The sequence below is a fragment of the Dipteris shenzhenensis genome, chromosome 1, assembly GCF_047967505.1.
Source record: "Dipteris shenzhenensis isolate YYH24624 ecotype China chromosome 1, Dip_SZ_1.0, whole genome shotgun sequence".
Lineage (NCBI taxonomy): Eukaryota > Viridiplantae > Streptophyta > Polypodiopsida > Gleicheniales > Dipteridaceae > Dipteris > Dipteris shenzhenensis.
The window spans coordinates 23,374,718-23,398,615 of NC_141596.1; the positions used below are offsets into that span (position 1 = coordinate 23,374,718).

Genomic DNA, 23,898 nt, shown 5'->3' on the forward strand with positions numbered 1-23,898 from the left:
ATTCCCAAACTCATCCTCTAAAAACACAACATAGTGTAGTTTCAATCTCACGATAGTCACTCATAAGATTGAAAACCATAAACTCCATCACGCATAGCAGGGACTAGCTACTATGAGATCCCCACTGACATCATCAGCGCCCAACAGTGGGTGTAGACCATAGTATAAAAATATGCTCTCACACATACAAATCCACACACCCACACATACTTGAGCATCCATTTATACAAAGTCTTTGTACTGAGTTTCTGTCGGCACTTCGGAGGTGAAGGACAAACTCAGCCATGACCAAGGCTAGCACTAAAGGAGAAGGCTAATCAAAAAGTAGTCCAAATCTCTTCATTCAAGCTACAACTGCTTGTGAAGTCTAAACGATTTCATTTTAGTCTCTCCCAAATGAGCATCCAAATCTAGCTGATAGGGCAACGCACCATTTAAGATAGAAAGAATTATCGCAATACCTGCAGGCCGCAACTTGGATGAAAACTTCACAAGGTGAAACTTGATTTAGTAGTCCAACATTGGTTAAGAGGATCAGAGACTTCAACTCACGTGGGCAGAGGATAGAGTTTGGTGTCCTAGAAATGCAAGCCATAAACCATAAACCAAATGATATGATTCCAATCAGACATGCTATTAAATTTTCATATTGGATGTACGACTAAAAATCAATTAAACACATTAAAAGGGGAATAAACATTCATCAGGGCCTACATTATCTTCACAAAGCTCTGCCAACGTTTACACAGGCATATCCACATACTAGATAGAAAAGAAAGTGATGCATAGTGTGACATGAGATATATCTTACAAAAGCAGAACAGCTTAAAGACAACGGTCCTGGCACAATGTAGAGAGGATAAGACAATCATCCTCCAAATACCAAAAGAACTCACATTATCTCAAAAACACAGTTCCCAGTGAAAGCTGAACTACATCTATGACCTGATCATTACAAATCAGAATTAACTATCTTGATGAAGGAATCCCAACCCAAGAACCTTCTTCTTTGATTATATCAGTGGATCATCCCCAAGCGCATCTGGTGTATCACCTTGTCTATATATGCATGTAGATATCTGCATGCAAATTTGCTGAAAATGTCAAGCATTACCTTCTCTACCAATCTTCACAAGAAACCTTAACACAATCGAATAGAGCTAACTGCTTAATCAATCAAGACAGCAAAAAGCAACAAAAGACAGTTGAAAAAAAAAGACACGGCTTAATCTGATTTCTCCCCACAAAGCTTCACCTGTAGCACTGCAAGGAATGACGATGTACCATAACAAGGAGCACTACGTTGGTGTAGTAGGATAGGAAATGCATGAGAAGAAAACAGTCATGAGAAGCCGGTAGAAGCTGCAAAATACTTCTCATAAACTGCATAATCTTAGAAGGTTGCACACAGATGATGGAGAAAAACATAATGCAGGCTATTGAACTATGAAGAAACAAAGATCTTCAAAACAGAACAATCAATGGTGCAAACAGAAGGAGCCTCTTTGAGCCAAGTATTTCTGGGAAAAAGTAACAATTGAGAATAGAAGCTTGGAGAAACAGAGCTCTCATCAAAGTTTAAGAGTGTGGACTGAGATCTCTAGATAAAAGGCATGGGTTGACACAGTACTTTGCTGTTAATAGATGAAGTATAACATTTCTCTAAAAGTTTAACTCTTATCCCATCATTTTTGGCACAGTTATGCTCTTTCAGATACTTCTCATGTGCACATGTGTTTTACTCTGAGTTGTATTTATGCATGTGTCTCATGGAAGCTCGCAAACATGAGTGAGCATGTGCTAAAAGGTACAATTACACTTTTAGTTGTTCTGCAACCAGTATATAGCTCACATACCTTACTACTTGACTCTGTACTCAGGTAGCTCAAAGTCCAACTTCTAAAAGGAATTTAATATCCAATAGAAATAATGCATTTATACACTCTCCCTTAGGTTTAGCCTTCCTTGAGAGACTAATGCATCACTTTGGACTGACCTGCAGGGAATATACACAGTAAAGACCAGAAAGATTTTTGGCCCATCCCTGAGACGTCAGAATTCTCTGAGACTCCAGCTGAAAGGATTGTCATCATACCAATCTAGCTCATTCTGAACCATTCAGTGCGAAATCAGTAATCTTTAAGATTGCTGCAAGAGATGCCATGATAAACAATAAGTGCATTGCATCAGAAGCTTTGAAAGCGGACTTTTGTATTCTTGATCCTATTGACATTTCCAACTTTCATTATTCATCAATCAGGAAAAAAATCAACTTTGGAACAGAAATCCAATTATGAAAAACTCACACTTCAACAGTGAACTTGAGGAGCCATTACAAGTTTTTGATTCAACAAGGCATGTTGGTACGTTTTGACATTGATTGGGGCTTTGCTCTCATCTTCAGATGCTAGCTACATTGTTGCACCCCATGTTCGGGATTCTAACTGGAGGCTTCAGGCAAATCTCCAAATCATTACTGGAGACAATTCCAGTCAGCATACAGAGATGCCTCTCTCTTTCATTTGGTTTCATGCTACTGCATATCAGCTCAAGGAGGGGCACATAATTTTTCTTCTCCTTGAAAATTTCCCCTTGCCAATGGTTAACTGAGGACTCGAATGCACGTTTTCCACCTATTTACAGGAGGAAATATGGGGGTAGGTTATCAAGTTATGTTCGAAATACAAATGGAGACTCCCGAGACTTCTGGGAATGAGCTATTTAATCCATGCAAGCTACTAAGATGGTGCACGGAAATTGAGTGTCTCGCTTGGAGGCAGACAAGTGATTCCTGTTGGGAATCTAAGCATTACGTACTGAATGACAAAATTGCCATCTGAGTGTTTTCTCACTGCTACCATATGGGGCAGCAACAAACACCAGTGACCGCTTCAAGTCTGCTATGTGAGCCATGGAATAGTTTCAAATGAGTTAAAAACTACAGAAATGGACACAGAAAGATCTATTTCCACAAAACACTGCAGGTCACTCAACATTGGAAAGCAGAAATACTGCAGATCGCTCACATGATTTTTTGAATTTCCCTAGAGTAAAAATACCAGACCCATGCCATGAGACAAAGTATATGAAAATCACCTTCACTAAATGATTGTGTTCTGGTGTCACAAACTCATCCAAATATGCACCAACAAATCCAACGTTGAATTGCACAGTTATGTGATTTTCATGGATTTCATTCTCCCTCTCATCATGCTGTTACCGTCTTTTTCCCTTGCCATCCCAAGCACTTGCTCCAAAGAAATAGACAACGTAGAGCAAAGCAGCAACAAATATTCGAACCGCTGTTTGTGCACGCTTGACCACACCTACAAAAAAAATTTGCACTCCAATCCATTGAGAACTTCATGACTCAATGATGACTCAAGACTTGATACTGTGCTGATTTGAATTTAATAATCCATATGTCAGGAGCCCATGAAATACATTCATTTGATCACAATAAGTGTTGCCTTAATAGTTGTGAAAACACGCACTCTCTATGCACACGTGTACGCGTAATTTTCTTCTCCTAGCTTTGTATAAATAATTTTCAATTTGTAACGATTGGGACAGATTTTTAACTCACCAAGAGAAACTCGCCTTCATGATACATGCAAGAAATAGATAAAATAAAAAATGTCTGATTCCTATCTCCTATCTCGTTAGTAAACTAAGAATAACTAAGACAACACACCCACACATGCGCGTGCACAAAAACAAACAAGTGAGTACAAGTACTCATGAGCACTGCCTTCAAATTGGTTCTGTCAAAGGAAAACAATTGTCAAGATGATTGGATGATTAATTTGCAACACATGTGATGGAAGCCCGTGCATAGGAAAGTCCGAATGATTTGTGTGTGTGTGTGTGTGAGAGAGAGAGAGAGAGAGAGAGAACCAAAATGGAAGGGGGCAACTTGGCAAGAAACTGTGTGGGACACTTTTTTACAAAAGTGTAACTATAGCGCTGCCCGGAAGGTAGTGCTAATAAAAATGGAGATCCTCGTGCACGCATGCATTAATGGGACCTCAAACTTTGAAATATAGTAACTACGTGAGAGATTGGTTGATCAGGTGCACATCATGTTGTCACAGTCCTATGACATGTAGCCTGTAGATAAACTCGTAAACCTTCACCTTTTCAATAAATTTCATTTAAGAGAGGAGCATCTCTTGCATTTTTGTCCTAAACAAAAATTTATGGTGCTCGAATTACTTCACCTAAATCGCTTAACTGACCGCTATAGGCTAGGTGATTGGCAGAATGAACGCCAACTGACATCAAGGAAATTTTGTGAGAATTCTGAAATCCAACCCAAATTAGCTCTATATTTGCCCCCCAAAAACTGAATACTTCTAGAGGCTAAAAGACTTAAGCAACTGAGTATTCTGAATTGGAGTAATGAAATCACCAAGTCGCCTGCCCGTTCCAGCATTGCGGTGGTCCGTAAAACAAGTTAAAACAGGTCCCTAAGACAAGGAAACGATCGAATCACTGACCTACTGCGGACTCACGCCCACTGCTTTCATGCTCGCTGCTGTCTCCGTCTCCGTCAGTTGCCATCGCTACCGCTGGTCGACTTGGGCCGGGCTTTAGCAAGTAAAGCTCTGTCGGCCGATAATTTCGGAGATAGGGCACTCTAAGGGATGACCAAAGCGAAGTGCTGGATTTCGATCTCGCATCCGACCGTCGGCAAATGGGAGTGCTATCCCAAGAGGGATTTGAGAGAACCATTCTCCAGGTAGTGGGAAAGACGATGGTCCGAGGAAGGGGAGGAAAGGCAAGTTTAATGTGCGGAGCGTGGAAGGGAAGAAGCGATTGGCATGGAATGGCAAGCATGGTGGCAATTGTGCAAGGCGAGCGCTGCGAAGCAAGGTGCTAATAAGGAGCTCCCTGCCTGTTGTCCTGCGACCGTCGCGCTCTTCCTGGCTCTCTTGATTTCTGTTGTCTCGCTGTCTGTCTGCTGCAATACCCACACAAACTCAAATACAAAAGAACTAACCAAGCTGAAGCAGACAGAAAGATCTGTGGAGTCCTGCTGTTATCTCTCTCTCTCTCTTTCTCTCCGTCTCCGTCTCCGTCTCCCTCCCTGCTCCCAGCTCGCTACGGGTTGCAAATTAGCAAACTCACGAAGCTATACATTGAGCAGGTTCTTGAGCTCCACAGGCTCAAAGCAAAATATCAATGGAATTGAATCTCCACACTTTGGCTTTGCTTGCCGACTGTCGTCTCTTGGAATCTTCCAACCGTTCGTTTCACCTCCTTCGGACCTCTCTCGCCCGTTACCACCACAAGTGTAGCCTTGGGATCCTTCCATGGTGGTTCCCCCCTTTCTCCATCATACCCATCGTAGGCCCGCGCCCGGCCGCTCGCCCGCCCGCGCACCGTTTCTTCATCACCCAATCATCAGGCTCTGCCAAGAATCAAACTCGCGCCGCGCTCAACAACTTTTACCACCACCTACGCACATTTGCTGTAATTTCGGCTCTACATTCATTACTTAATTTTATGTGTCCAACGTAGGGTAAGGCGGACAAACGATTTGGGGGTCTCACGCATCAGCGGACGCGTGTTTGGGGATTTGAGAGACATCATGCCCATCCCAAGATTTTTTCCACAATCATTTGATGGCAAAGAGTCTTCCAAACATTCCCACCTCCAATGCTGCATTGCCACCTCCATTCTCTCTCAAATTCAAATACACACACAATGAGGATACACGTTGGCTCTTGCTTTGGGTTTACATGGTGCATTGCCAATGGATCCCATGATTGTAATACGAGTGAGAATAACTCTCTGAATCCATATAGAATAGCACCCAAGGAATTTGCTTTACAGGGCTCTTTTGATTTGTATAACTCTTTCTTCTCTCGTCAAGGGCCGCGGTCAGTTGGAAGATCACTTCCACCATCCGATTGCAGGCTATTATACAGCAAAAGATCAATTGGATGCACTCGCACGTCACAATGAAGGGCAAATCTGGAATCTCGTTGGAAGATGAGCCGCAGCTCAACATCCAAGCGTGAATATGCACAGAATGCCAATGTGCCACTCAGAAATTTGAGTCTCCCATCTTGCCTCCCGCTTGCCCTTGACGTATGACGTACGGTGCAAATTTTGGTATTTCTGACATAACCGGCGCATTCAAAACAGGCCAAAGTCCTCAGAATGACTTTTGAAACGCTAAAAACAGACCCTCGGAGGCTTGTAAAAGGATAAAAAGTCCTGGAAAGCGAGTTGTACTACAAATGAAAGCGATTTGACAAGGTGGCCAGGGAAAAGGCCAAAAAGGCCCGGAAAGCGTGCTGTACAAATAAAAGTGAATTTACAGGGTGGCGAAGGAGGCCACCCTGTCAAATCGCTTTCATTTGTATAGCACGCTTTTCGAGCCTTTTTGGCCTTTTCAGGGCCTCCGGGGGTCTGTTTTCAGGGTTTCAAAAGTCATTCTGGGGACTTTGGTCCACTCTAGACGCGTCGACTATGTCAAAAATACCAAATTTTGCACCATACATTAGGTATAATAAAGTCACTCAAGTATCCTCATTGAATGCAAACTCGGCAATATTTCTTTTTCTTTTCTTTTTGTGATTTTTTCCAATACATTACGTTGGCCCTCCTTTGATTGGTGGAGGGCTATTTTCCTTCTGGGCTAAAAGGCCCCTAAATGAGCTCTGATGTTTTCTAATGCTAAAGAGAACTTTATTAATCCACATAGGATTGCCTCTAGCTAAACTTGGAATACTTTAGCTTCTTTTTCTAGCAGAGACTACCTCGTTGAACAACATTGGTGAACTGCGTTCTTCTTAGACCAATTTTCCACCAAGACCTCTAGAGGTCCTTGCAAGAACCGGGGAACCAAATGAGTCTCAATAGCCCATGGAGAAATCTATCTCTAGAAACAACAAGAAGTCCGTGGATGGTCTTCCCAATAGATCTTGAATGTGAGATGTCATGGAGACTCCATAGTGCATGGCCAGTGGTTCCTCATCACAGTTGGACTCTACTAGGTCAATGTTAAGGATTACAATGTGTCATGTGGTTACACTACATCCACCTGTCCAACCTACCAACAACATAGGACTCCTTCCTCCTTGCATCCTTCCTTAGATCCTATCTCCATGGTAGGGCAAAGGCGGAGTCACGTGGTGTGATTGATATCGTAATTGGAGGACTTATTATTAATAATGCCTTATTCATTGATGGATGTGACAGTTGATGTCTACATGCTTGACATCTAGTGTCTTTTTTCTTAGAGAACATCCTTGAAAAAGGAGCACCTAAGTGGACTATCCTCACCCTTGAGAAGTGAGAGCCTAAAATGGGTGACAATGTTCTAAAATTAGTGGAGAAAATCAGCCCCATAACTTCATTAAATGCTTGTTTTGATGCATGCAACTTTAGTAAATGGTGCAAAACAACATGATAATTATCTAATCATGTCTTTCCATTTGAATTGATATGCTAGATCACCCAATTTGGATTTATTAATTAAAAGATATAACTTGTGAAAGTTTGAGATTCCCCCCCCCAAAAAAAAGAATACCATGGTTGCCTTGCTTTTTGTCCCACACACAAATGAGTGCCTATTTTTTTAACATTCACCTTTAAAAAAGAATTTGTTGACATCCACATTAAGTATACTTTTTTGGAATGTTTCGTTTGGATTTAAAATATTACATTGATTATTACTTCACTAATTTGATTTAAATGTTTTGTAGGAAACACATGAAGAAAGTAAGAAATTGGCCGTTATCCAATAAGAGAAGGATTTAGAGAGCAAGCTATAGCCATACCCCACAGTTGATAAAGATGGGAGAGCTCCCAAAGATTAGGCATGACAATGCCAAGTAGATAATTTAGTTACACTTTGAATTCAATTTTTTGCATTTTAGTATTGTTTGAGAGAGAGAGAGAGAGAGAGAGAGAGAGAGAGAGAGAGAGAGAGAGCCAAATACCAAAGGATCCATGTGATCGAAAATAACGTTGTTACATTAGAGCACTAGGTGGGATTGCATAAAGCATATCCAAGGGAGTGAGTCAAACTCAACTCAGCTTATTACAGTTCTACACTATGATCTAATCTAGTATGATCACCACTCTATAACAAAGGGGCTTACATCAGTGTTAGACCAAGAGTCTTTAGGTTTAGATTTGAATTCCTTGTTGTGAGCCACACCCTCCCAATATACCTGCCCATTTGCCAACTTGTCTTGCTTCTCAGACCTTATTTGACTCACTTGTCTTTTGACTCAGTTGTGCCTAAATGAGCTCCTTACTTTTTGTCCCTTTTACTTTATTCAACCAAAAAACAATGTTAAGTCTTGTAGCCATTATGCTAAGGTAAGTAGAGCATGGGTCCCAAATTGATGGATGTGCTTTACAGAGTATACTTCATCCATTCTAGCCATTTAATACCTGGGTCTACTCTGCCTTAATATAATCTATGCCATGGTCTTAGAAATTGAGTCTTCTTGCTTGTACTAGCCCTTAGGTAGCCCCTTGGTCTAATATTAAACACATTTTCATGCCTAGCGTCATGTTCCTTAACCTTTTTGTTGACTGTCATATCCATCTATGGTAACCACTATCTTTATGGAATGTACACCTACATTAATCATATTAATCATATAGTTCATTATAGTTCTATAGTAATCATATCCTTCATTGTAGAAACCAATTGAGGGTATGGGGAGAGGTCTTGTATGTTTATATTACGTCATCTATCAATGAGTGCTTCTCAGGCTTCCCAATCTTGGAGTCATGATTTCACTACTACGATCAAATAATAGCCTGAGATCTTGAATCTCTTGTTAATATTGGCTCTTTGGTGGGTTCAACGATGGGTTTCTTTTCCCTTTGATATGTCTTCAAAGACATATGGAGTGGGGGTGTCAAAAACAAACATCCAAATGGATGATGGGTTGAAATAGGCCGTGAATAGCATGGCACCTAGAGGACTTTAGGATATTCACCCATCATGAGGGGGATAGTTGAAGGATGCTGGTACCTGAATTGCCCAAGTTTGAAGGCAGATACATGATTGAAGGAGGTGGTGCCATCTGGTGCTACCAAAGATGGGGCCTGTGTACCATGGTTGATTGCTTGTATGGGACTAGACCTCATGGAGTAGGAGCCACTCGATGAAAAGCCAAGAAGTGACATCGATACCAAAATGTTCCAAAGGGCCATGACATAAGAGCTGTTGGAGCATCTTCATTGATGGCAAGATGTGTTGGTGAGAGGAGGTGTTGGAAATTGTGTGGCCAACTCCGCATCTATAAGCCTGCATATGTGGAGAGCAAGGCGGGCGAGAACCAAGGAGTGATGTGGCTGCTAGATGGGTAGCACTTTGAATGCCATGTGGGTAGCTAGCTCATAACAAGAAAACAAGAAAGCATGGGGCTACCACACGGGTAGCACATGGACTTCCATGTGGGTAGCAAGTTCAGAGGAGTACTTGGCTATAAGTAGATGTCTACAAACAACGATGCAGCACATAGGCCTCGATGAAAAATTGTCACAATGCCATGTGGCATGATCAAGATGGAGTACAACATGTGTATGACCTACTCTAGGGCTTGGAACAGACCCGAATCTAAAGGCCTGGATTAGATCAATTTAAGGGCACGACTTCCTAGGCCACTGGTGGCTGCCTACCACATGGCTAGGTAGAACCTACAAAGGCATCCAAAAGTAAGCCAACCAGGTCAGCCAATAGGGTCTACCTTCTTCTTCAACTGAAATAGGATATTTGGCCAAATGTCTCCTACTAGGTTAGTTTACTTGAGGGGCTTCTAGCCCTATAAAAGGGGAACCTCTAGGGATCATTCCACATGCACTAGAGCAACAAATGTCCAATAGATTGAGCAGCAATAGGAAGGCCTACATCTAGGTCTACAGGAGGCTAAAGAGCTGTATATAAATCTAAGAAGGGGTTGCATACCTAGGCTGACATCCAAAGAAGCAAGGTGTAGGGATCAAGGCATGATGACTAAGTCTATAAAAGCTAGATGAGGAGCATGTGAGCTTAGGAATCTAGAAGTGCTTAGGAGATAGTAGGACAAGTTTTGCCAAGAACCTAGGATGACAGTTTGGTGGGACTCTAGACTCGTTTGTATTGTGCCTTGTTGTGAATGGAAATATATCGTTTGTTGGTTCCATTTCTCTCTTGTAACATTGTCCATTTACTAGCTTGCACACATGGTATGTTTGTTGCGTACACACAAGTAAAGAAGTTTAGGATTCTGCATGAATTCTCGGAGACCTATCAATCCTCCACTATGGGATACCCTCAGTTTGGTTCATTTCTAATAGTCCAATTGGTATTATAATTTTCTCAATCCTTAAATATAATTAGGTTACAACATTTTCAACAAAGAATCATACCCATTGATTCCATCTCAGTGCCATGCACATAGTTTTAAACCACGCATCATGCAAGATGTAAAATTTTCAACAAAGAATCATACCCATTGATTCCATCTCAGTGCCATGCACATAGTTTTAAACCACGCATCATGCAAGAGTGTTGAAAAATATGCATCGGTCTGATTCTAGCATATGTGCATGGCTTCAATGATACGATACTTTGAATAAGCCTTGAGCTAATTAGGTTTAAGACTTTTGAAAAGTATCATACTTTTAATAAGACTTGAACTAAATAGGTTTAAGTCGTGTGCAAAGTATCATACCCATCGGGTCTCGTTTGCATGGTTGGGAATGTATATTCCTTGTTTTCAACTATGCATCATGCAGTGTGGTTTTGGCATATGTGGGTGGATCCAATGGGTATGATACTTTGAAAAGGGCTTAAACTAAGTAGGTTTAAGGCCTCTGAAAATTTTCATACCTATCGGGTATCATTTGCGCATGGATGGAAATGCATATCTCCTTATTTTCAACCATGTATCATGCATGAGTGTTACAAAGTATGTAACGATGTGATTTAGCATATGTGTGTGGCTATGATGGGTATGATACTTATCACAGGACTTAAACTTAGAAGGTTAAGGCCTTCACAAAGTATCATACCCATCAGGTCTCATTTTCATGGCTGGGAATGCATATTTCCTTGTTTTCAACCATGCACCATGCATGAGTGTTGAAAAATATGCATTGGTGTGCTTCTAACATATGTGCATGGATATGGTGGGTATAATATTTTTCATAGACCTTAAAATAAGTAGGTTTGCGGCTTGTGTCAAATTCTCAATGGTTGGGAATGCAAAATTTCTTTGTTTCCAACCACACATCATGCACGAGTGTTGAGAAATATGTATCAATGTGCTTTTGGCATATGTGTGTGGCTTCTGATGGGTAGGATACTTTTCAAAAGCCTTAAAATAATTAGGGTTAAGAACTTTCCAAAGTATCACACCCATCCGGTCCCATTTTCATGGTTGGGAATGCATATTTTCTTATTCTCAACCACGCAGTACTAAAATATATGCATCAGTGTGGTTTTGGTGTATGTGTGTGGCTTTGATTGGATATGATACTTTGAACAAGCCTTAAAATAAGTAATTTTAATATTTTGGCCCTACAAGGGTTCTTACGGGTGAACCCGCTTGGTTTCCGTAATGAGGTCCATTCCCACTTTTTGTCAGTACTTGGTCAATTTGACCATGTTAAGTTTGGCTAAAACATGTATTTAGTGGGTGTTTAGTTGGTATTTAGGTTTTTAAAAGGGATAATAGGGAGCATCACACCCATTGGTCTCATTTTCATGGTTGAGAATGCATATTTCCTTGTTTTCAACCATGCATCATGCATGAGCATTGAAAAATATGCATCAGTGCGCTTCTAGCATATGTGTGTGGCTTCGATGGTTATGATACTTTTCAAAAGTGTTTGAGTAAGTAGGTTTAAGGATTTTCTAAAGTATCACACCTATCCAGTCTCATTTTCATGGTTGGGAATGCATATTTCCTTGTTTTAAACCACACATAGTGCATGAGTGTGCAAAAATATGCATTGTTGTGGTTTTGGCAAATCAATGTGGCTACAATAGTTATAATAAATTAAAAAAGCATTAAATTAAGTATTTTAGAGTATGTTTCAGATTATGACACCTGTCGAGTCTCATTTTCATGGTTGGGAATGCATATTTCCTTGTCTTTAAGCACATTCATCAAAGAGCATTGAAAAATATGGATCGGTGTGCGTTTGGCTATGTGTGGCTATGATGGGTATGATACTTTGCAAAGGTCCTAAATTCAGTAGCTTTAATTATTGTGCAAAATATCATACCCATTGGGTCTCATTTGCATGGTTGGGAATGCATATTTTCTTGTTTTTAAATACACATCATTCATGAAAAATATGCATACTGTGGTTTGGGCATATGTGTGTGTCCACCCACAAACCCTAATCCAAGTAAGTATTCATGTCACCTCTCTCACAGTTTTGGTTATTTTTAGTTTAGTGTTTATAATATTTTTTTTTCACTCCTTTCCTATCCCCCTCATTGCTCTCTGCCATCCTCTTTCTCATCCCATCGTCCTCCCCTTCCCTATCCTCAGAAATTCCTTATTTCTAAAATTTTCCCTTCTTTATACTCTCTTTTCTACCTTCTTGCAACCCCTCTCCTACAAACCCCTTCATCCCCTATTCTTCCAGTCATAAATTCCCTCCATCCCCTTCTGCCAATGTAGCCCTCTATCCCAAATGCCTCTTCTTTCTTTCCTCTAAATTTCATTTTCTCTAAATTTGCCTCTTCTTTCGCTTCTCTTTTTTTCCTTCTTTCAACCCCTCCATGCTTTCATAAACTGATCCCTCGATCCCCTTCATCACCTATCCTTCCCTTCATGAATTCATCCCTCTACCCCCTAAAACCAGTTCAGCCCTCTATCCCCCATTTGTGTTCTTTCTTTCCTCTAAATTTCCTTGTTGCTAAAATTTCCTCTTCTTTCTCTCCTTATAAATCCCTCCATCCCCTTCAACTACATTAGCCCTCCATCCCTTCCATCCTCTTTGATCGGTTTAGTCCTCCATCCCTCAGTTCACTTCTTTTGTTTTGGAATATTTCTCTTCTACATTTACTTCTCTACTTTTCTGCCTTCTTTCAATCCCTCTTTGCAAATGGATCTTTTATCCCCTCTCTTCAAATCCCTTCATCCCTCCTCCATCCCCTTCATCCCCAATTTTCTCTATAAATTTATTCCTCCATCCCATCCATGCCCTTTAGCCAATTTACCCCTCCATCCCCCATTCCTCTTCTCTCTCTCTTTGTCCTCTAAATTTCCTTATTTCTAACTTTGCCTATTTTGTCTCTCCTCTTTTCTACCTTTTCTCAACCCCTCTCCTTCATAAGCTTAGCCCTTCATCACTTAAATAGTTTCAACTCTCCATCCCCATCCTATCCCCCTCCTTTTATAAAGGAATGTTTCTTATACATTTTCCTCTTGTCTGCTCTGATCTATCTTCTTTCAACCCTTCTCTTCATAAATCCTCTATTTTTTACATTAGATTGATGAAACGTCCAAACCCCTGCCAATATTCCTTTAATCCGTCCCATGTTGCCAATGTCCATATTACATGGGATATGGGTTCCTACTTATCTTATGTTTGAGAGAAACACTAGCAAGACAAGCTTTGTATAGACTTTAGTGTGGTTGTGGGAGGAGAACATTGGACTCCACTTTGAATACACTTTGAGAACAAAACTCGGAAGTACACAAAAACTAATTTGAAAGATTTCAACACCCTATGGAGAGATCAAGAGACACACAATCTACCCAAGTCAATGTGTGTAAAAGATATTTTAATCAATGTTGATGATTGAATGGCTTGAGGATACATTATCCATGGAGTACAATTGGATTCATGAAGATATAGAAGAAGGTGTCAAGAGTGATCCTTCAAATGATAAGAATGAAAATCATATCGGTAGTATTGATATCAATGACAATCATAGTTTTTAGCAATGCTAGTTCTATCTCTTTTGTAAGGACGCTATAATCTTTTTTTTAATAGAGATTTCACATCATTGATATTGACAAATTTTAGCGTTTGACATCACTTTCCCTTATCTACCTCTACATATGTTTGGAATGATCATTAAATTGTTAGAATGGTTCATGGGTGCTTTCAAGGTGTCTCATATATTGCCTCTTTGTATTTTAGAATGTTTTGAAGCATCCAATATATCTTTCCTATGTTTTGTAAAATTAAATTTCATGACAATAGTTTTTACATTGTTTTTTGGAGGAGAGAGAGAGAATAGGTAGCCTCCTCTTTGACCTCATCTTCTCCCTTGGTCTACCCTCCTCTTTTGCATTGTCATTTTCATGCATAGGTTTACGTTTTTCATTTTTATGCTTTGTTTGGGAAATGTATAATCTTTGGAATGTAGGATGTCATTTCAAGAGGGGGGAAAAGGGGCACTGACACCATGTTCAAGAGTAGCAAGAAAGTATGAAAGTTGCTGGTTTAATTAGACACTACTGAAAGTGAGAGCCTTTTTTGAGAGTTCAACGAGCAAAGAGAGTAAAGCTAAGGTAGACCACCAGCCTCTCTCTCTATCTCACAAGGGTCTCATGATATAAGGGAGGAGAGGGAGAAAATGTACAATTTGTGCATGTGCAAAGATCTTTTAATAAATACAACACTATTTAGAATTTGGTATTGGTTCTTTTTCCATGCACTTGCTTGCTATATGTCTCATAAGAATGTCAAAGTTTATTGTATTTCATAATATAGAGCATCAAAACCGATAGCATGCCCTTTGGCCTATTTGTATTTTGAAGCAATTTGGGCCACATTGTACTTGCTTGAGGGCAACAGGGATATTCAATTTTGTTGATGTGTATTGCCAGAGCGGGGAAATCACAATAGCTAAAAATTTTACTGTCCCCATGCACTTTCACAAATTTTCACCTCCCGCCCTGCAAAGTTTTGAATATTGAATTGCATCCTCATCTTGCTTCCCTGGCAAAGTACATTCTCCTCTTGTCACACTGCAATTTTCCCCATGCAGAGTCAGCTTGATGTGACCTCATTCTTTTGGTTTGGCAGTGATATATTGCATGATGTTCCAATCACCAGGCTAGTTTAGGACAATCACATAAGTCCAATCCAGCCCGGTTACTGCTGGTTTATGACCCGAACCAGCCTAAAAATTAAACTTAAATAATTTAACTACTACAAAACATAACCAAATGGGGCTGGTCATCATGTGCCTTGACCAATCTTTTTAGATTTCCTATATCACGAGCTCTATTTGGTTCTCTTGTGAGCCATGATGAGATGCATCCTACCATTAACGTCATAGAGATGGCCGGTGAACTACCACCAAAATAGAGACTAGCTAGCTTGTGAGGTGAGCAAAGAATAGAAGATGAGCTAATGAGAATCCATTACCTTTGCAATACCGTTCGTTCAATGTAATGTGGGCATATGGTAATCATTACCAAGTAGAGAAAATTGATGTAAGGTGCAATACGTGATCGAGGAGTCATGGCCAAATTTTCAAAAGAGAGTAGAGCTAGTGCAAGATGACAAAAATCTCATCGTAAGGCAAAATGGATTATGTTGGAACCATTCAAGATATTTTGTGAGTGAACTTTAGGAAATTCCAAGTATTTATATTTGATGTGAAATGGTCCAAAGTCGTTTGTAGAGGTACTCATGCTACGGCCAGGAAGGATCCAAGTGGATTTTTTACCATTGAATCAACAAAAATCTGGGATGACTTTACTGACACATTTGTCCTACCCATGCACTGTGAGCAAGTAAGAATTTCTTGTATGGATATCATTGTTGCTCAACTTCATCAAAGATTGTATGAACATATCATGGATTTTTTAAAAAGGTGGTCCTTTAGCTTGATCGAGTGGACAACTATTGGTGGCTTGTGATTCAAGTTGCACCTAGAAACTGACATGCATTTCAAGGTGTGGAAGTAGAGAATGAAATTGAAGAGCAAGAAATAGATGGGTTGGAAGCTAGCACTTCCAGTACCCCTTCTACCAGAGTTTTGGAAAGTGAAGATAGTTTGAGCTCCTCAAAGTGTTTCTCAGATACTATTTTGGGAGACCTCGATCTACATGCTGAAGATGTGTGAGACTTGGCCATGGGATGATTGAGAGGATGAGCATCAATCTCACAATGAAGATTTCAGTGACTCTTCAATTGATTAAGAAATGGAGAAGAACATTGATCTAATATATGTTGCAATGTGAAAACATTTCAATTCGATTTGAATTTTGGAAGGTTTACCAAGGATGACTATCAATGCTTTTTTCGACGACGTGTGTTTTTTCCAAAGGCTTTTTTGGCTGGAATATTGACAATAATCCAGTAGATAATGCTAATATAGATGCTAATACCAATGAAAATATGGACGTTATGAATTTTTGGCTGATAATATTGACAGAACATTGGCCAAAAAACTAAATAATAAAAATTTGGCTGATAATATTGACGGAACACTTGGCCAAAAACTAAGTAAAATTAATTTTAAAAAAAGCATCGTAAAAGGAGCTAATGGTAGTAGTGTATATCATTTGAGCATATACACCTTTGTTTCGAATTGAACTTTGGGAGGAAAAATGTCATTGCCTCTATGGAGCTAGCACTATAGAATGATGGGGAATCTTTCTATAGATCTGCAAGCTCTTCTTCCCACTTATCATCTTCCTCGAACTTCTCCTCCCCATTAGGATCATTGTAGTTGCCACCATTTTAGGTTACTTCTCCTAATCCTAATCTTAGATACTGCTAGGCAACAACACCACTCCTCTTTGTGTGGCCAAGGGATGGACATTCTTAGAATTTCTTTTTCTAGAGTCTCACTGAAATATGCCAAAGTTGGTGAAAATAGGGAATCCAATCCTTAACTTTTTGTCTTTCTTCGTGGCTTTATCTAGATTTGGGCTCCATAAGGAGAGGAACCATGTAAATTGGGCTACATAGGCAGATGACCTAGGCTCTCATATGACTTGTCACAAAAATGTAGAAGACATGTTCTATCTGGTGGCCATTGCAACCGAGGCAATCCAAGCTACATTAGGGAAGGAAGATATTTCCCAAATCAATGTCTTTTGTGAGAACCTCATCCATATTATCCATGCACTTGTGGATGGTTTAGCAAGGCTACACATTGGAAGGTGGATGCGCATAGACCTACACCCAAGAAATATCTTGTTGGATATTGTTGGAAAGTCTAGATCCCAAGTAGCCATCATAGATTGGGGATGTCCATGGATGTCTTGGAGAGTCAAAAGGCATCCAAGCATTTGAAAAAGTAGTACTTGGAGATAGATTCCAACCTTGCTAAGCATTGGGATGCATCACTGCTTATATGTATGCATTGGGATGGATCATTGTTGAGGATTCAATTTTTTGAAGATGCCTGGAGTTACCTTGAGGATGATCATAAAATTCCTCCTTCTCATGTCATTAATGCCATTAAGCATCGTGCAAAAGAACAAATGATGCATCACATTGCTGATTAGAGAAAGCCACCTATTGACACTGGTGACATTTTAAAGAGATTAGAATGTGAGGGAGACTTTTTTATGAGGCCTATGGAAGAGATGAGGCTTACACTTGGGCTTGCAACATAAGCCACCTTTTTGGTCTTGTAATATTTTGGAACCCCATGTGTCAAACTTATTGTAATGAAATTCTTATTCAAAATACCATTTGACGTATATAAAATTTGCAACATGTACATTTGTTAAATTAAAGTAATCTTCTTACAACTTATTTTGCATAGCATATGTAACAGTTTGCATCTTGTATGGGAGATGTAACATCTTCATCTTGCATTGAGCATATTGCATGTGACATTTGCATCTTGCATCCTACGTCACACATTGGTGCCTCAAAAATGTTGTATTTGATGCATGCAGACCTTGCATATTGTCGCACATCGAGCTTTCAACCATACTTTGCTCTTTGCAACAACAAGCAATACTTTCCTTTGAGAATGTCACAAGGAGAGGATACTCCTCCCCAGCCCAGGGAACCAGAAGCTTCCAGAAGAGTAGGCAAGTGTCCATTAATGCAAGAGGAGGCTCAATGTTCCAAGAATGAACGCTTGGAGTTCGAGCGGCTATGTAGGGTTGCAAGTGCAATGCTCGACCATGTGCCAAACACTATTGCACATACATATGTATATGCTCAGCCTACATGTTTGTATGTTTAATATTATAGTTTTTGCATGCTTCTAATATTAGATGTATCATTTCTTAGGTCTTTTCTTAATAATTATCACATACGAACTAGCAACCAACACCATGGGCATTGGTTTTGCAAGCATGAATGGAAAGAAGTCAACAAGATTGTCTCAAAATAAGAGCTTTTGACAATATGGCCCTTAGAGGCCGATGAAAGTGAAGCCTCAAGTAGCCAAGCTAGGAGACATAGAAGAAAAATGGAGGAAGGTGGAAGCACCCCAACCCAAGATTTGGACCAGCATAACAGATGGAAGATCACAAATTTTGGAGATAGACGGATTTGGCAAAACAATAGGCAGATATAAATAGAGGTATATGGGAAGGCACTGCATCATAATGAAGTAGCGATGTACTTTGCCAAATTCTTGTATGCACACTTCATAAAGGGTTTGCAGGTGGACTTCTCATCTTATAAGGACAAGTGTACGCATGGTCATACTGAAGTGATGATCACCCAATCACAATTGTCCAAGAATTGGAGGTGCACATGGGCCATTGGAGCAACAAGTGGCATATCTCCATGAAGAGAATGTAACGTGGTTCGAGCAAGCCGGACACCATCAATGGCATTGTACATGCAGGTGTTGGGCTTATTAGGACAACTAGATACAGGACCATGACTTTGAACTCTTTATAATGTATATGATTTGTATGATGGACTTTGTTTCTAGTTATATGTTCTTTCAAGTTTGTATGGTTGCGATTTTGAATTAATAAAGTAATAAAGTAATTAGAATTTATAGAATAAAGTAGCTTGCAATTCTAAATCAAAATGCACAACTTAATGGAAAAGCATTTAGCATTTGCAATTAAAGTTTATTGAAAAGAGGAAATCCTTACATGTGCATTCCATCCGAATCAGCAAACTAGCAATCCTAAAATAATGTGTAGTTTCTATCGCATTAAAATGCTAAAACCTAAATGAAAAAGCATTTTGTATTTTCCATTAAAATATAAATTTAAGACTAAATAATAAAGCATTTTCCAAAAAAATTTAAGGAACTCACCTAGTCATGGATAATTATATGCACTTTCAAAACAAGCTCTCTCTCTCTCTCTCTCTCTCTCTCTCTCTCTCTCTCTCTATACTTATTTCATTAATTTTAGACTCAGATGTCTACTCTTGGACTAATCCCTAAAATCCTTCCCAAATGAAAAGTTTAATTTATGAAGATATCATTCAAGAATCAAAAGTTCACTTTTTGGCACTATCATTTCCACATAATGAATTTCACAATTTGTCTCTATAATGGTTGACTACTAATGCAAAAACTTCGATTACATCCTACTTTTGTACTTCTACTTTTTAACGATCCTATTCATGTTTTAAAAAAATCATGAGTTATTAATTTAAATCCATAAAAAATCACTTTCAAAATAAAGACTTATTAAAAAAGTTTAATCCAAAAGAATGCACTTAAAATTTGATGTAGAAAACTATAACACTCTTGAAGTCCCAAAAAATTTAAAGGTTAAAAGAGACAAGAGGCATGGAAGACTCTTTAAAAGTGCTCCAAAAATACTAATAGCTATGCTTGCAATTTTAGATTGTCATATGTTTACAAGAAGTATTGCTCTCCACGAGTCTTTGTACAAAGGATTCTGACACACAACCTTTTCAATAACTCAATTCTACCTTTACGAATGTGCTAAGTACAAATAGGCAGCTAGTTTGTTTGAATGTCCGATTCATCGTCACTTGTTGCTTGGATGCCATCCTCATCCAATCTCGTCTAAAGACCGTCATCTGGAGCCTTTATTGATGTCTGAATGGTATTGTCATGGGCATTCTTCATTTGCACTATCTCCTTCTACTTCCTCCTTAACAAGCATCTTCAAAAACTCTGTAATGTGCGAAATAATGGGTAGCGGTATTCTTATTTTTTCTTCTACATCATATCCCATGTGTTCCCTTGTTTTCTTTGTCCTTGATTTCCATGATACTATGATTGTCTGTGTAGAAAGCTCTAAAACTACTTCATGGTTTGGAACCCATTCCTTTTTTAAACATACAATATATAGTGTATTGTTATCATGGTTCTCCTTCCTACATACCTTGGCTCATACCATAGTGCTGTAAATGTTGCAAAATTTCCCTTGTCATCCATGCTCACATCCACCACTTTTGCAACCCAGAACTTAACATTCTCATGCTCATCGTCTGATGGTCGAACTGTAACAAAACAATGGATGTCTATGTCTACTTCTAGCATAAACTCTCTCTTCCTCGGACCTCAATATGGATGTGGGAGTAGTGAATCAAACTCATTTTCAAAGACATCAAACGATGGGCGCAAGTCGTTACCAACATTTGGCCAAAATAAAGGCCGTTTTGCCTTAGCATCATCCTCTCACATTTTCTCAAGGTCCTTTATCAATTGATAGTCTTCTTAATTACAATAATAGTGTGTTCCTTCCAAGAGGGCTTATAATCGGGATATCTACAAATCATTTCCTCTTTGTATGTAATAAAAGATTTTAAGCCTTCTATTTCACCTTGATATTTCTCGCTAAATTCTTTTGTTGGGTCCCATATTGGATGCATTTCTTTGCTTGGAATTGAAGTAAAGAGACAGTAAGGCTCTTTGAGCTCCCATGTTGTATCATGAGAATAGTGTTGCCACTGCATCATTGGTTTTTCATCCTTTAAGAAAAAGTGAAAGTAGTGTGGAGCACTAAGGGCATCACCACCTTTTTGTATGAAAGGTAGAATAAAGCTCTTCTAATCATGCATCCTTTCAACCATTGAGCATACTATATCTTCCTTGCGGCCACCAACTTGCCTCCCACATTTTCTTATCAAGTCATCCATCGTCTCCATGCCCTTGTGTTTTAGCTCTCTTGAGACTGTGCTAAAAACTTGATCAATATCATCATGTGTGTGTCCAACCAACAAAAACCCAACTTCAATCTCATTGAAGATTCGATGAGCGATTAGCATTGAGTAAAATGCAAAAAACAGTACATTCTTATTCTCTTGTCTACAATTGTTTGTCATGTAGATGCAAGGAATCAATCCATATGTCTGTAAAATCCTTAAATCCATGCACTAACGCTCCACATAGATGTGTCTTCAAAAAGTATTTTCCTTGTAGCTTAGGTGGAGTATTTATGAATCGAGATAATGTTGTTGTGTTATGATCCATACCATCTACAATAATGCACATGTACTCATTTGGATGAGAAATAGCTTGCTCCTTCCAAAATGCATATTTTAGTCTAGAATGTTGAACCAATCCACGATGAAATTCTCATGTTTTTTTGTATGATTCTCTTTGTTCTAGAGACATTGCACTCTCAAGTGCTCGCTTTAGATCATCACAATCACTGCACTTTGACATTTTTTGCCTTTTTGGGATTTTAACATGTACAAAGCTCTTCTTCTAAAGAGTATACAAATTGTAAAAAGATGTCAGAGCATGCCCTCTTTGCCTCTGTGTTTTTCCAATAGACTTAAACACTTCTTTTTTTGTCAAACCTATCAGAAGATGCATTTTAGATAGGTGGGGTTTAGGTAAAACATTTTCATGAATGTAGTCTTTTATAATTACTATTGCCGAGACCATTGAGGCTCTTGTTTTGAGCCTTCCTATGTTTCCATGAATCTTAAACTTTACTCCATATCTTGCTTTGTTTGCCAAATCCCAATATTTGCCATGTGATAATCCTGTAGTAATATGCGTTATCGCAAATAATTTTTCCATTTATACCAGACTTTATCTGTTGTTCAAATTTGGCTTTTTCGTGTCATTTACCAGAAATCAAGAGAGCCTCGTGAGTAGGTATTCATTTCTTTTTCTCCCTCTTCTTTGCCACACTTGTTCTCTGCATCCCTTGATGTCAAGTAAGTTAATGGAATGCATACAACTTCGCTTGCAACATGTAGACCACATTGCTTTGAGCATAACATCTTCATTCATTACTCTTATTCTCTTTGGTTGTTTTTTTACATCTTCTTGGACTCGCTTTCTTTTCAAGCATATGTATGCCCATTTCTTCTGTACATTTGTATACTTCTCCTCGTTAAATTTATTTGTCACTTTATTTTCATGGGATGTTACATCATCTTATTATACAATCAAAGTCAAATACCGAATAGTCCTTTGTTGGTCTCTTTTGTACATCCAAGTTTTTGGGAATTGTACACTTCTCCCTGTGGAAATTATGTCACCGTGTTTTCATGGGATGTTGCATCGTTTATCTTCTCACTATCAAAGTCAAATATCGAATAGTCCTTTGTTGATTTCATTCTTATCTTTGAAGTAATCTTCGAACCATTTGAGTCAATATCCGTGTCATCCATGTTTGATAAGCCAACACTTTCAAACACTTTGTGCTCCTTGACAATGTGTATGAATTCATCCACTCCATATGAGACATCACTTCTGAAATCTTTTGCTTTATTGTTGGTACCAATGAACTCATCCACAAGATATCACTTCTATAGTTAAGTGCATTGAAATCATCCAAGTTTGAGGAGACAACACAAATTATATATTTATCTTTCTCGATGTGCGTGTATTCATTGACTCCAAATAAGACATCACTTTTGAAGTCTTTTGCCTTCACAGTACCATTGAACTCACCACCGATGATATCTTTATCTTTATCGACGTGCGCGAATTCATCGACTCCAGATAAGACATCGCTTCTAAAGTCTTTTGTCTTCATAGTACCACTGAACTCATCCACTCCTGATAAAATGTCACTTCTATAGAGGATTGCATTGAAATCATATAATTTTGAAGAGACAACACTTTTGATTCCTTTGCCTTTCTCAATATGCAAGAATTCATCCACTCTAGAGCAGACATTACTTCTGAATTCTTTATCTTTCTTGATATCAATGAACTCATCCACTTTTGATAAGATATCACTTCTATACTTGAGTTTATTGAAATCATCCATGTCTGAAGGGATAAAGCTTGGCTTGTAGGCATATTCTTTAAGTCCTTTGAAGTTGTAGTATACTCTATCTTTGTCATTGAAAACCACATGTCCCTTTTTAATCTTTAAAAATTGCATGGTCCATCTCAAATCTTTTCCTTCCTAATAATATGGACCATCCAATGATGTGTTATCATCCATACCATCATTAGTAACTTTCACAATCCTTATCTTTGCAAAGGACCACTCATCCCAGTGTTCAAACCCCAAAACTTGACCTTCCGCTTTGTTCTTATTTGCAAATGATATCATTTTGCAAAATATCTCCTACATTGAAATCCAAAGAATTGCAGTTTGTATTCTCGATGATATGTGTTGGATAAGTCTCATCTCTATCCCATGCAATAAATGGTTTATTAAAAACATTAAAAGGCATACAACTCCAAGTACTTCCATATCTCTACACTTATGCTTTCACTCAACATGTGCACTAAGAATCTTTGATATAATAACTGCAACCTTATCTTTGCCAAGTCTTCAAAAGTGACAAAGAGAATTTGGATCACTATCATGGATTGTAGCAAATGTAACTACTTCTCTTTGGCAACATAATATCACCTCCATCACAGGAATGAAATCTGTTGCCATCTTCCTGTGGAACAATTATAAAAAATATTAGACTCTTTTGAATATTTTTCCTATTAGTTGTAACTTTTTATTAAATTAATCTCTTTTATTTTACTTTTACTTTATTTTATTAAATTTTGATGGTGATACAAGGAGACAAGCATTTAGCTAATAGAATCTCTAATTTAAATTTGTGATGTTT

The 23,898-nt window shown here is 38.8% G+C and overlaps 1 protein-coding gene across 1 annotated transcript; it reads right to left on the reverse strand.

Annotated features, from left to right (window-relative positions):
• Positions 1 to 786: 786 nt before the first annotated feature.
• Positions 787 to 5,462, reverse strand: LOC147905564 (uncharacterized). Its single transcript, XM_087380613.1, has 3 exons — positions 4,500 to 5,462; positions 3,097 to 3,326; positions 787 to 1,079 (listed from the first exon to the last, which is right to left on the reverse strand). The coding sequence occupies exons 1-2, from the start codon at positions 4,837 to 4,839 to the stop codon at positions 3,217 to 3,219; spliced, it is 450 nt and encodes a 149-aa protein (XP_087236739.1). The 5' UTR covers positions 4,840 to 5,462; the 3' UTR covers positions 787 to 1,079; positions 3,097 to 3,216.
• Positions 5,463 to 23,898: the final 18,436 nt, after the last annotated feature.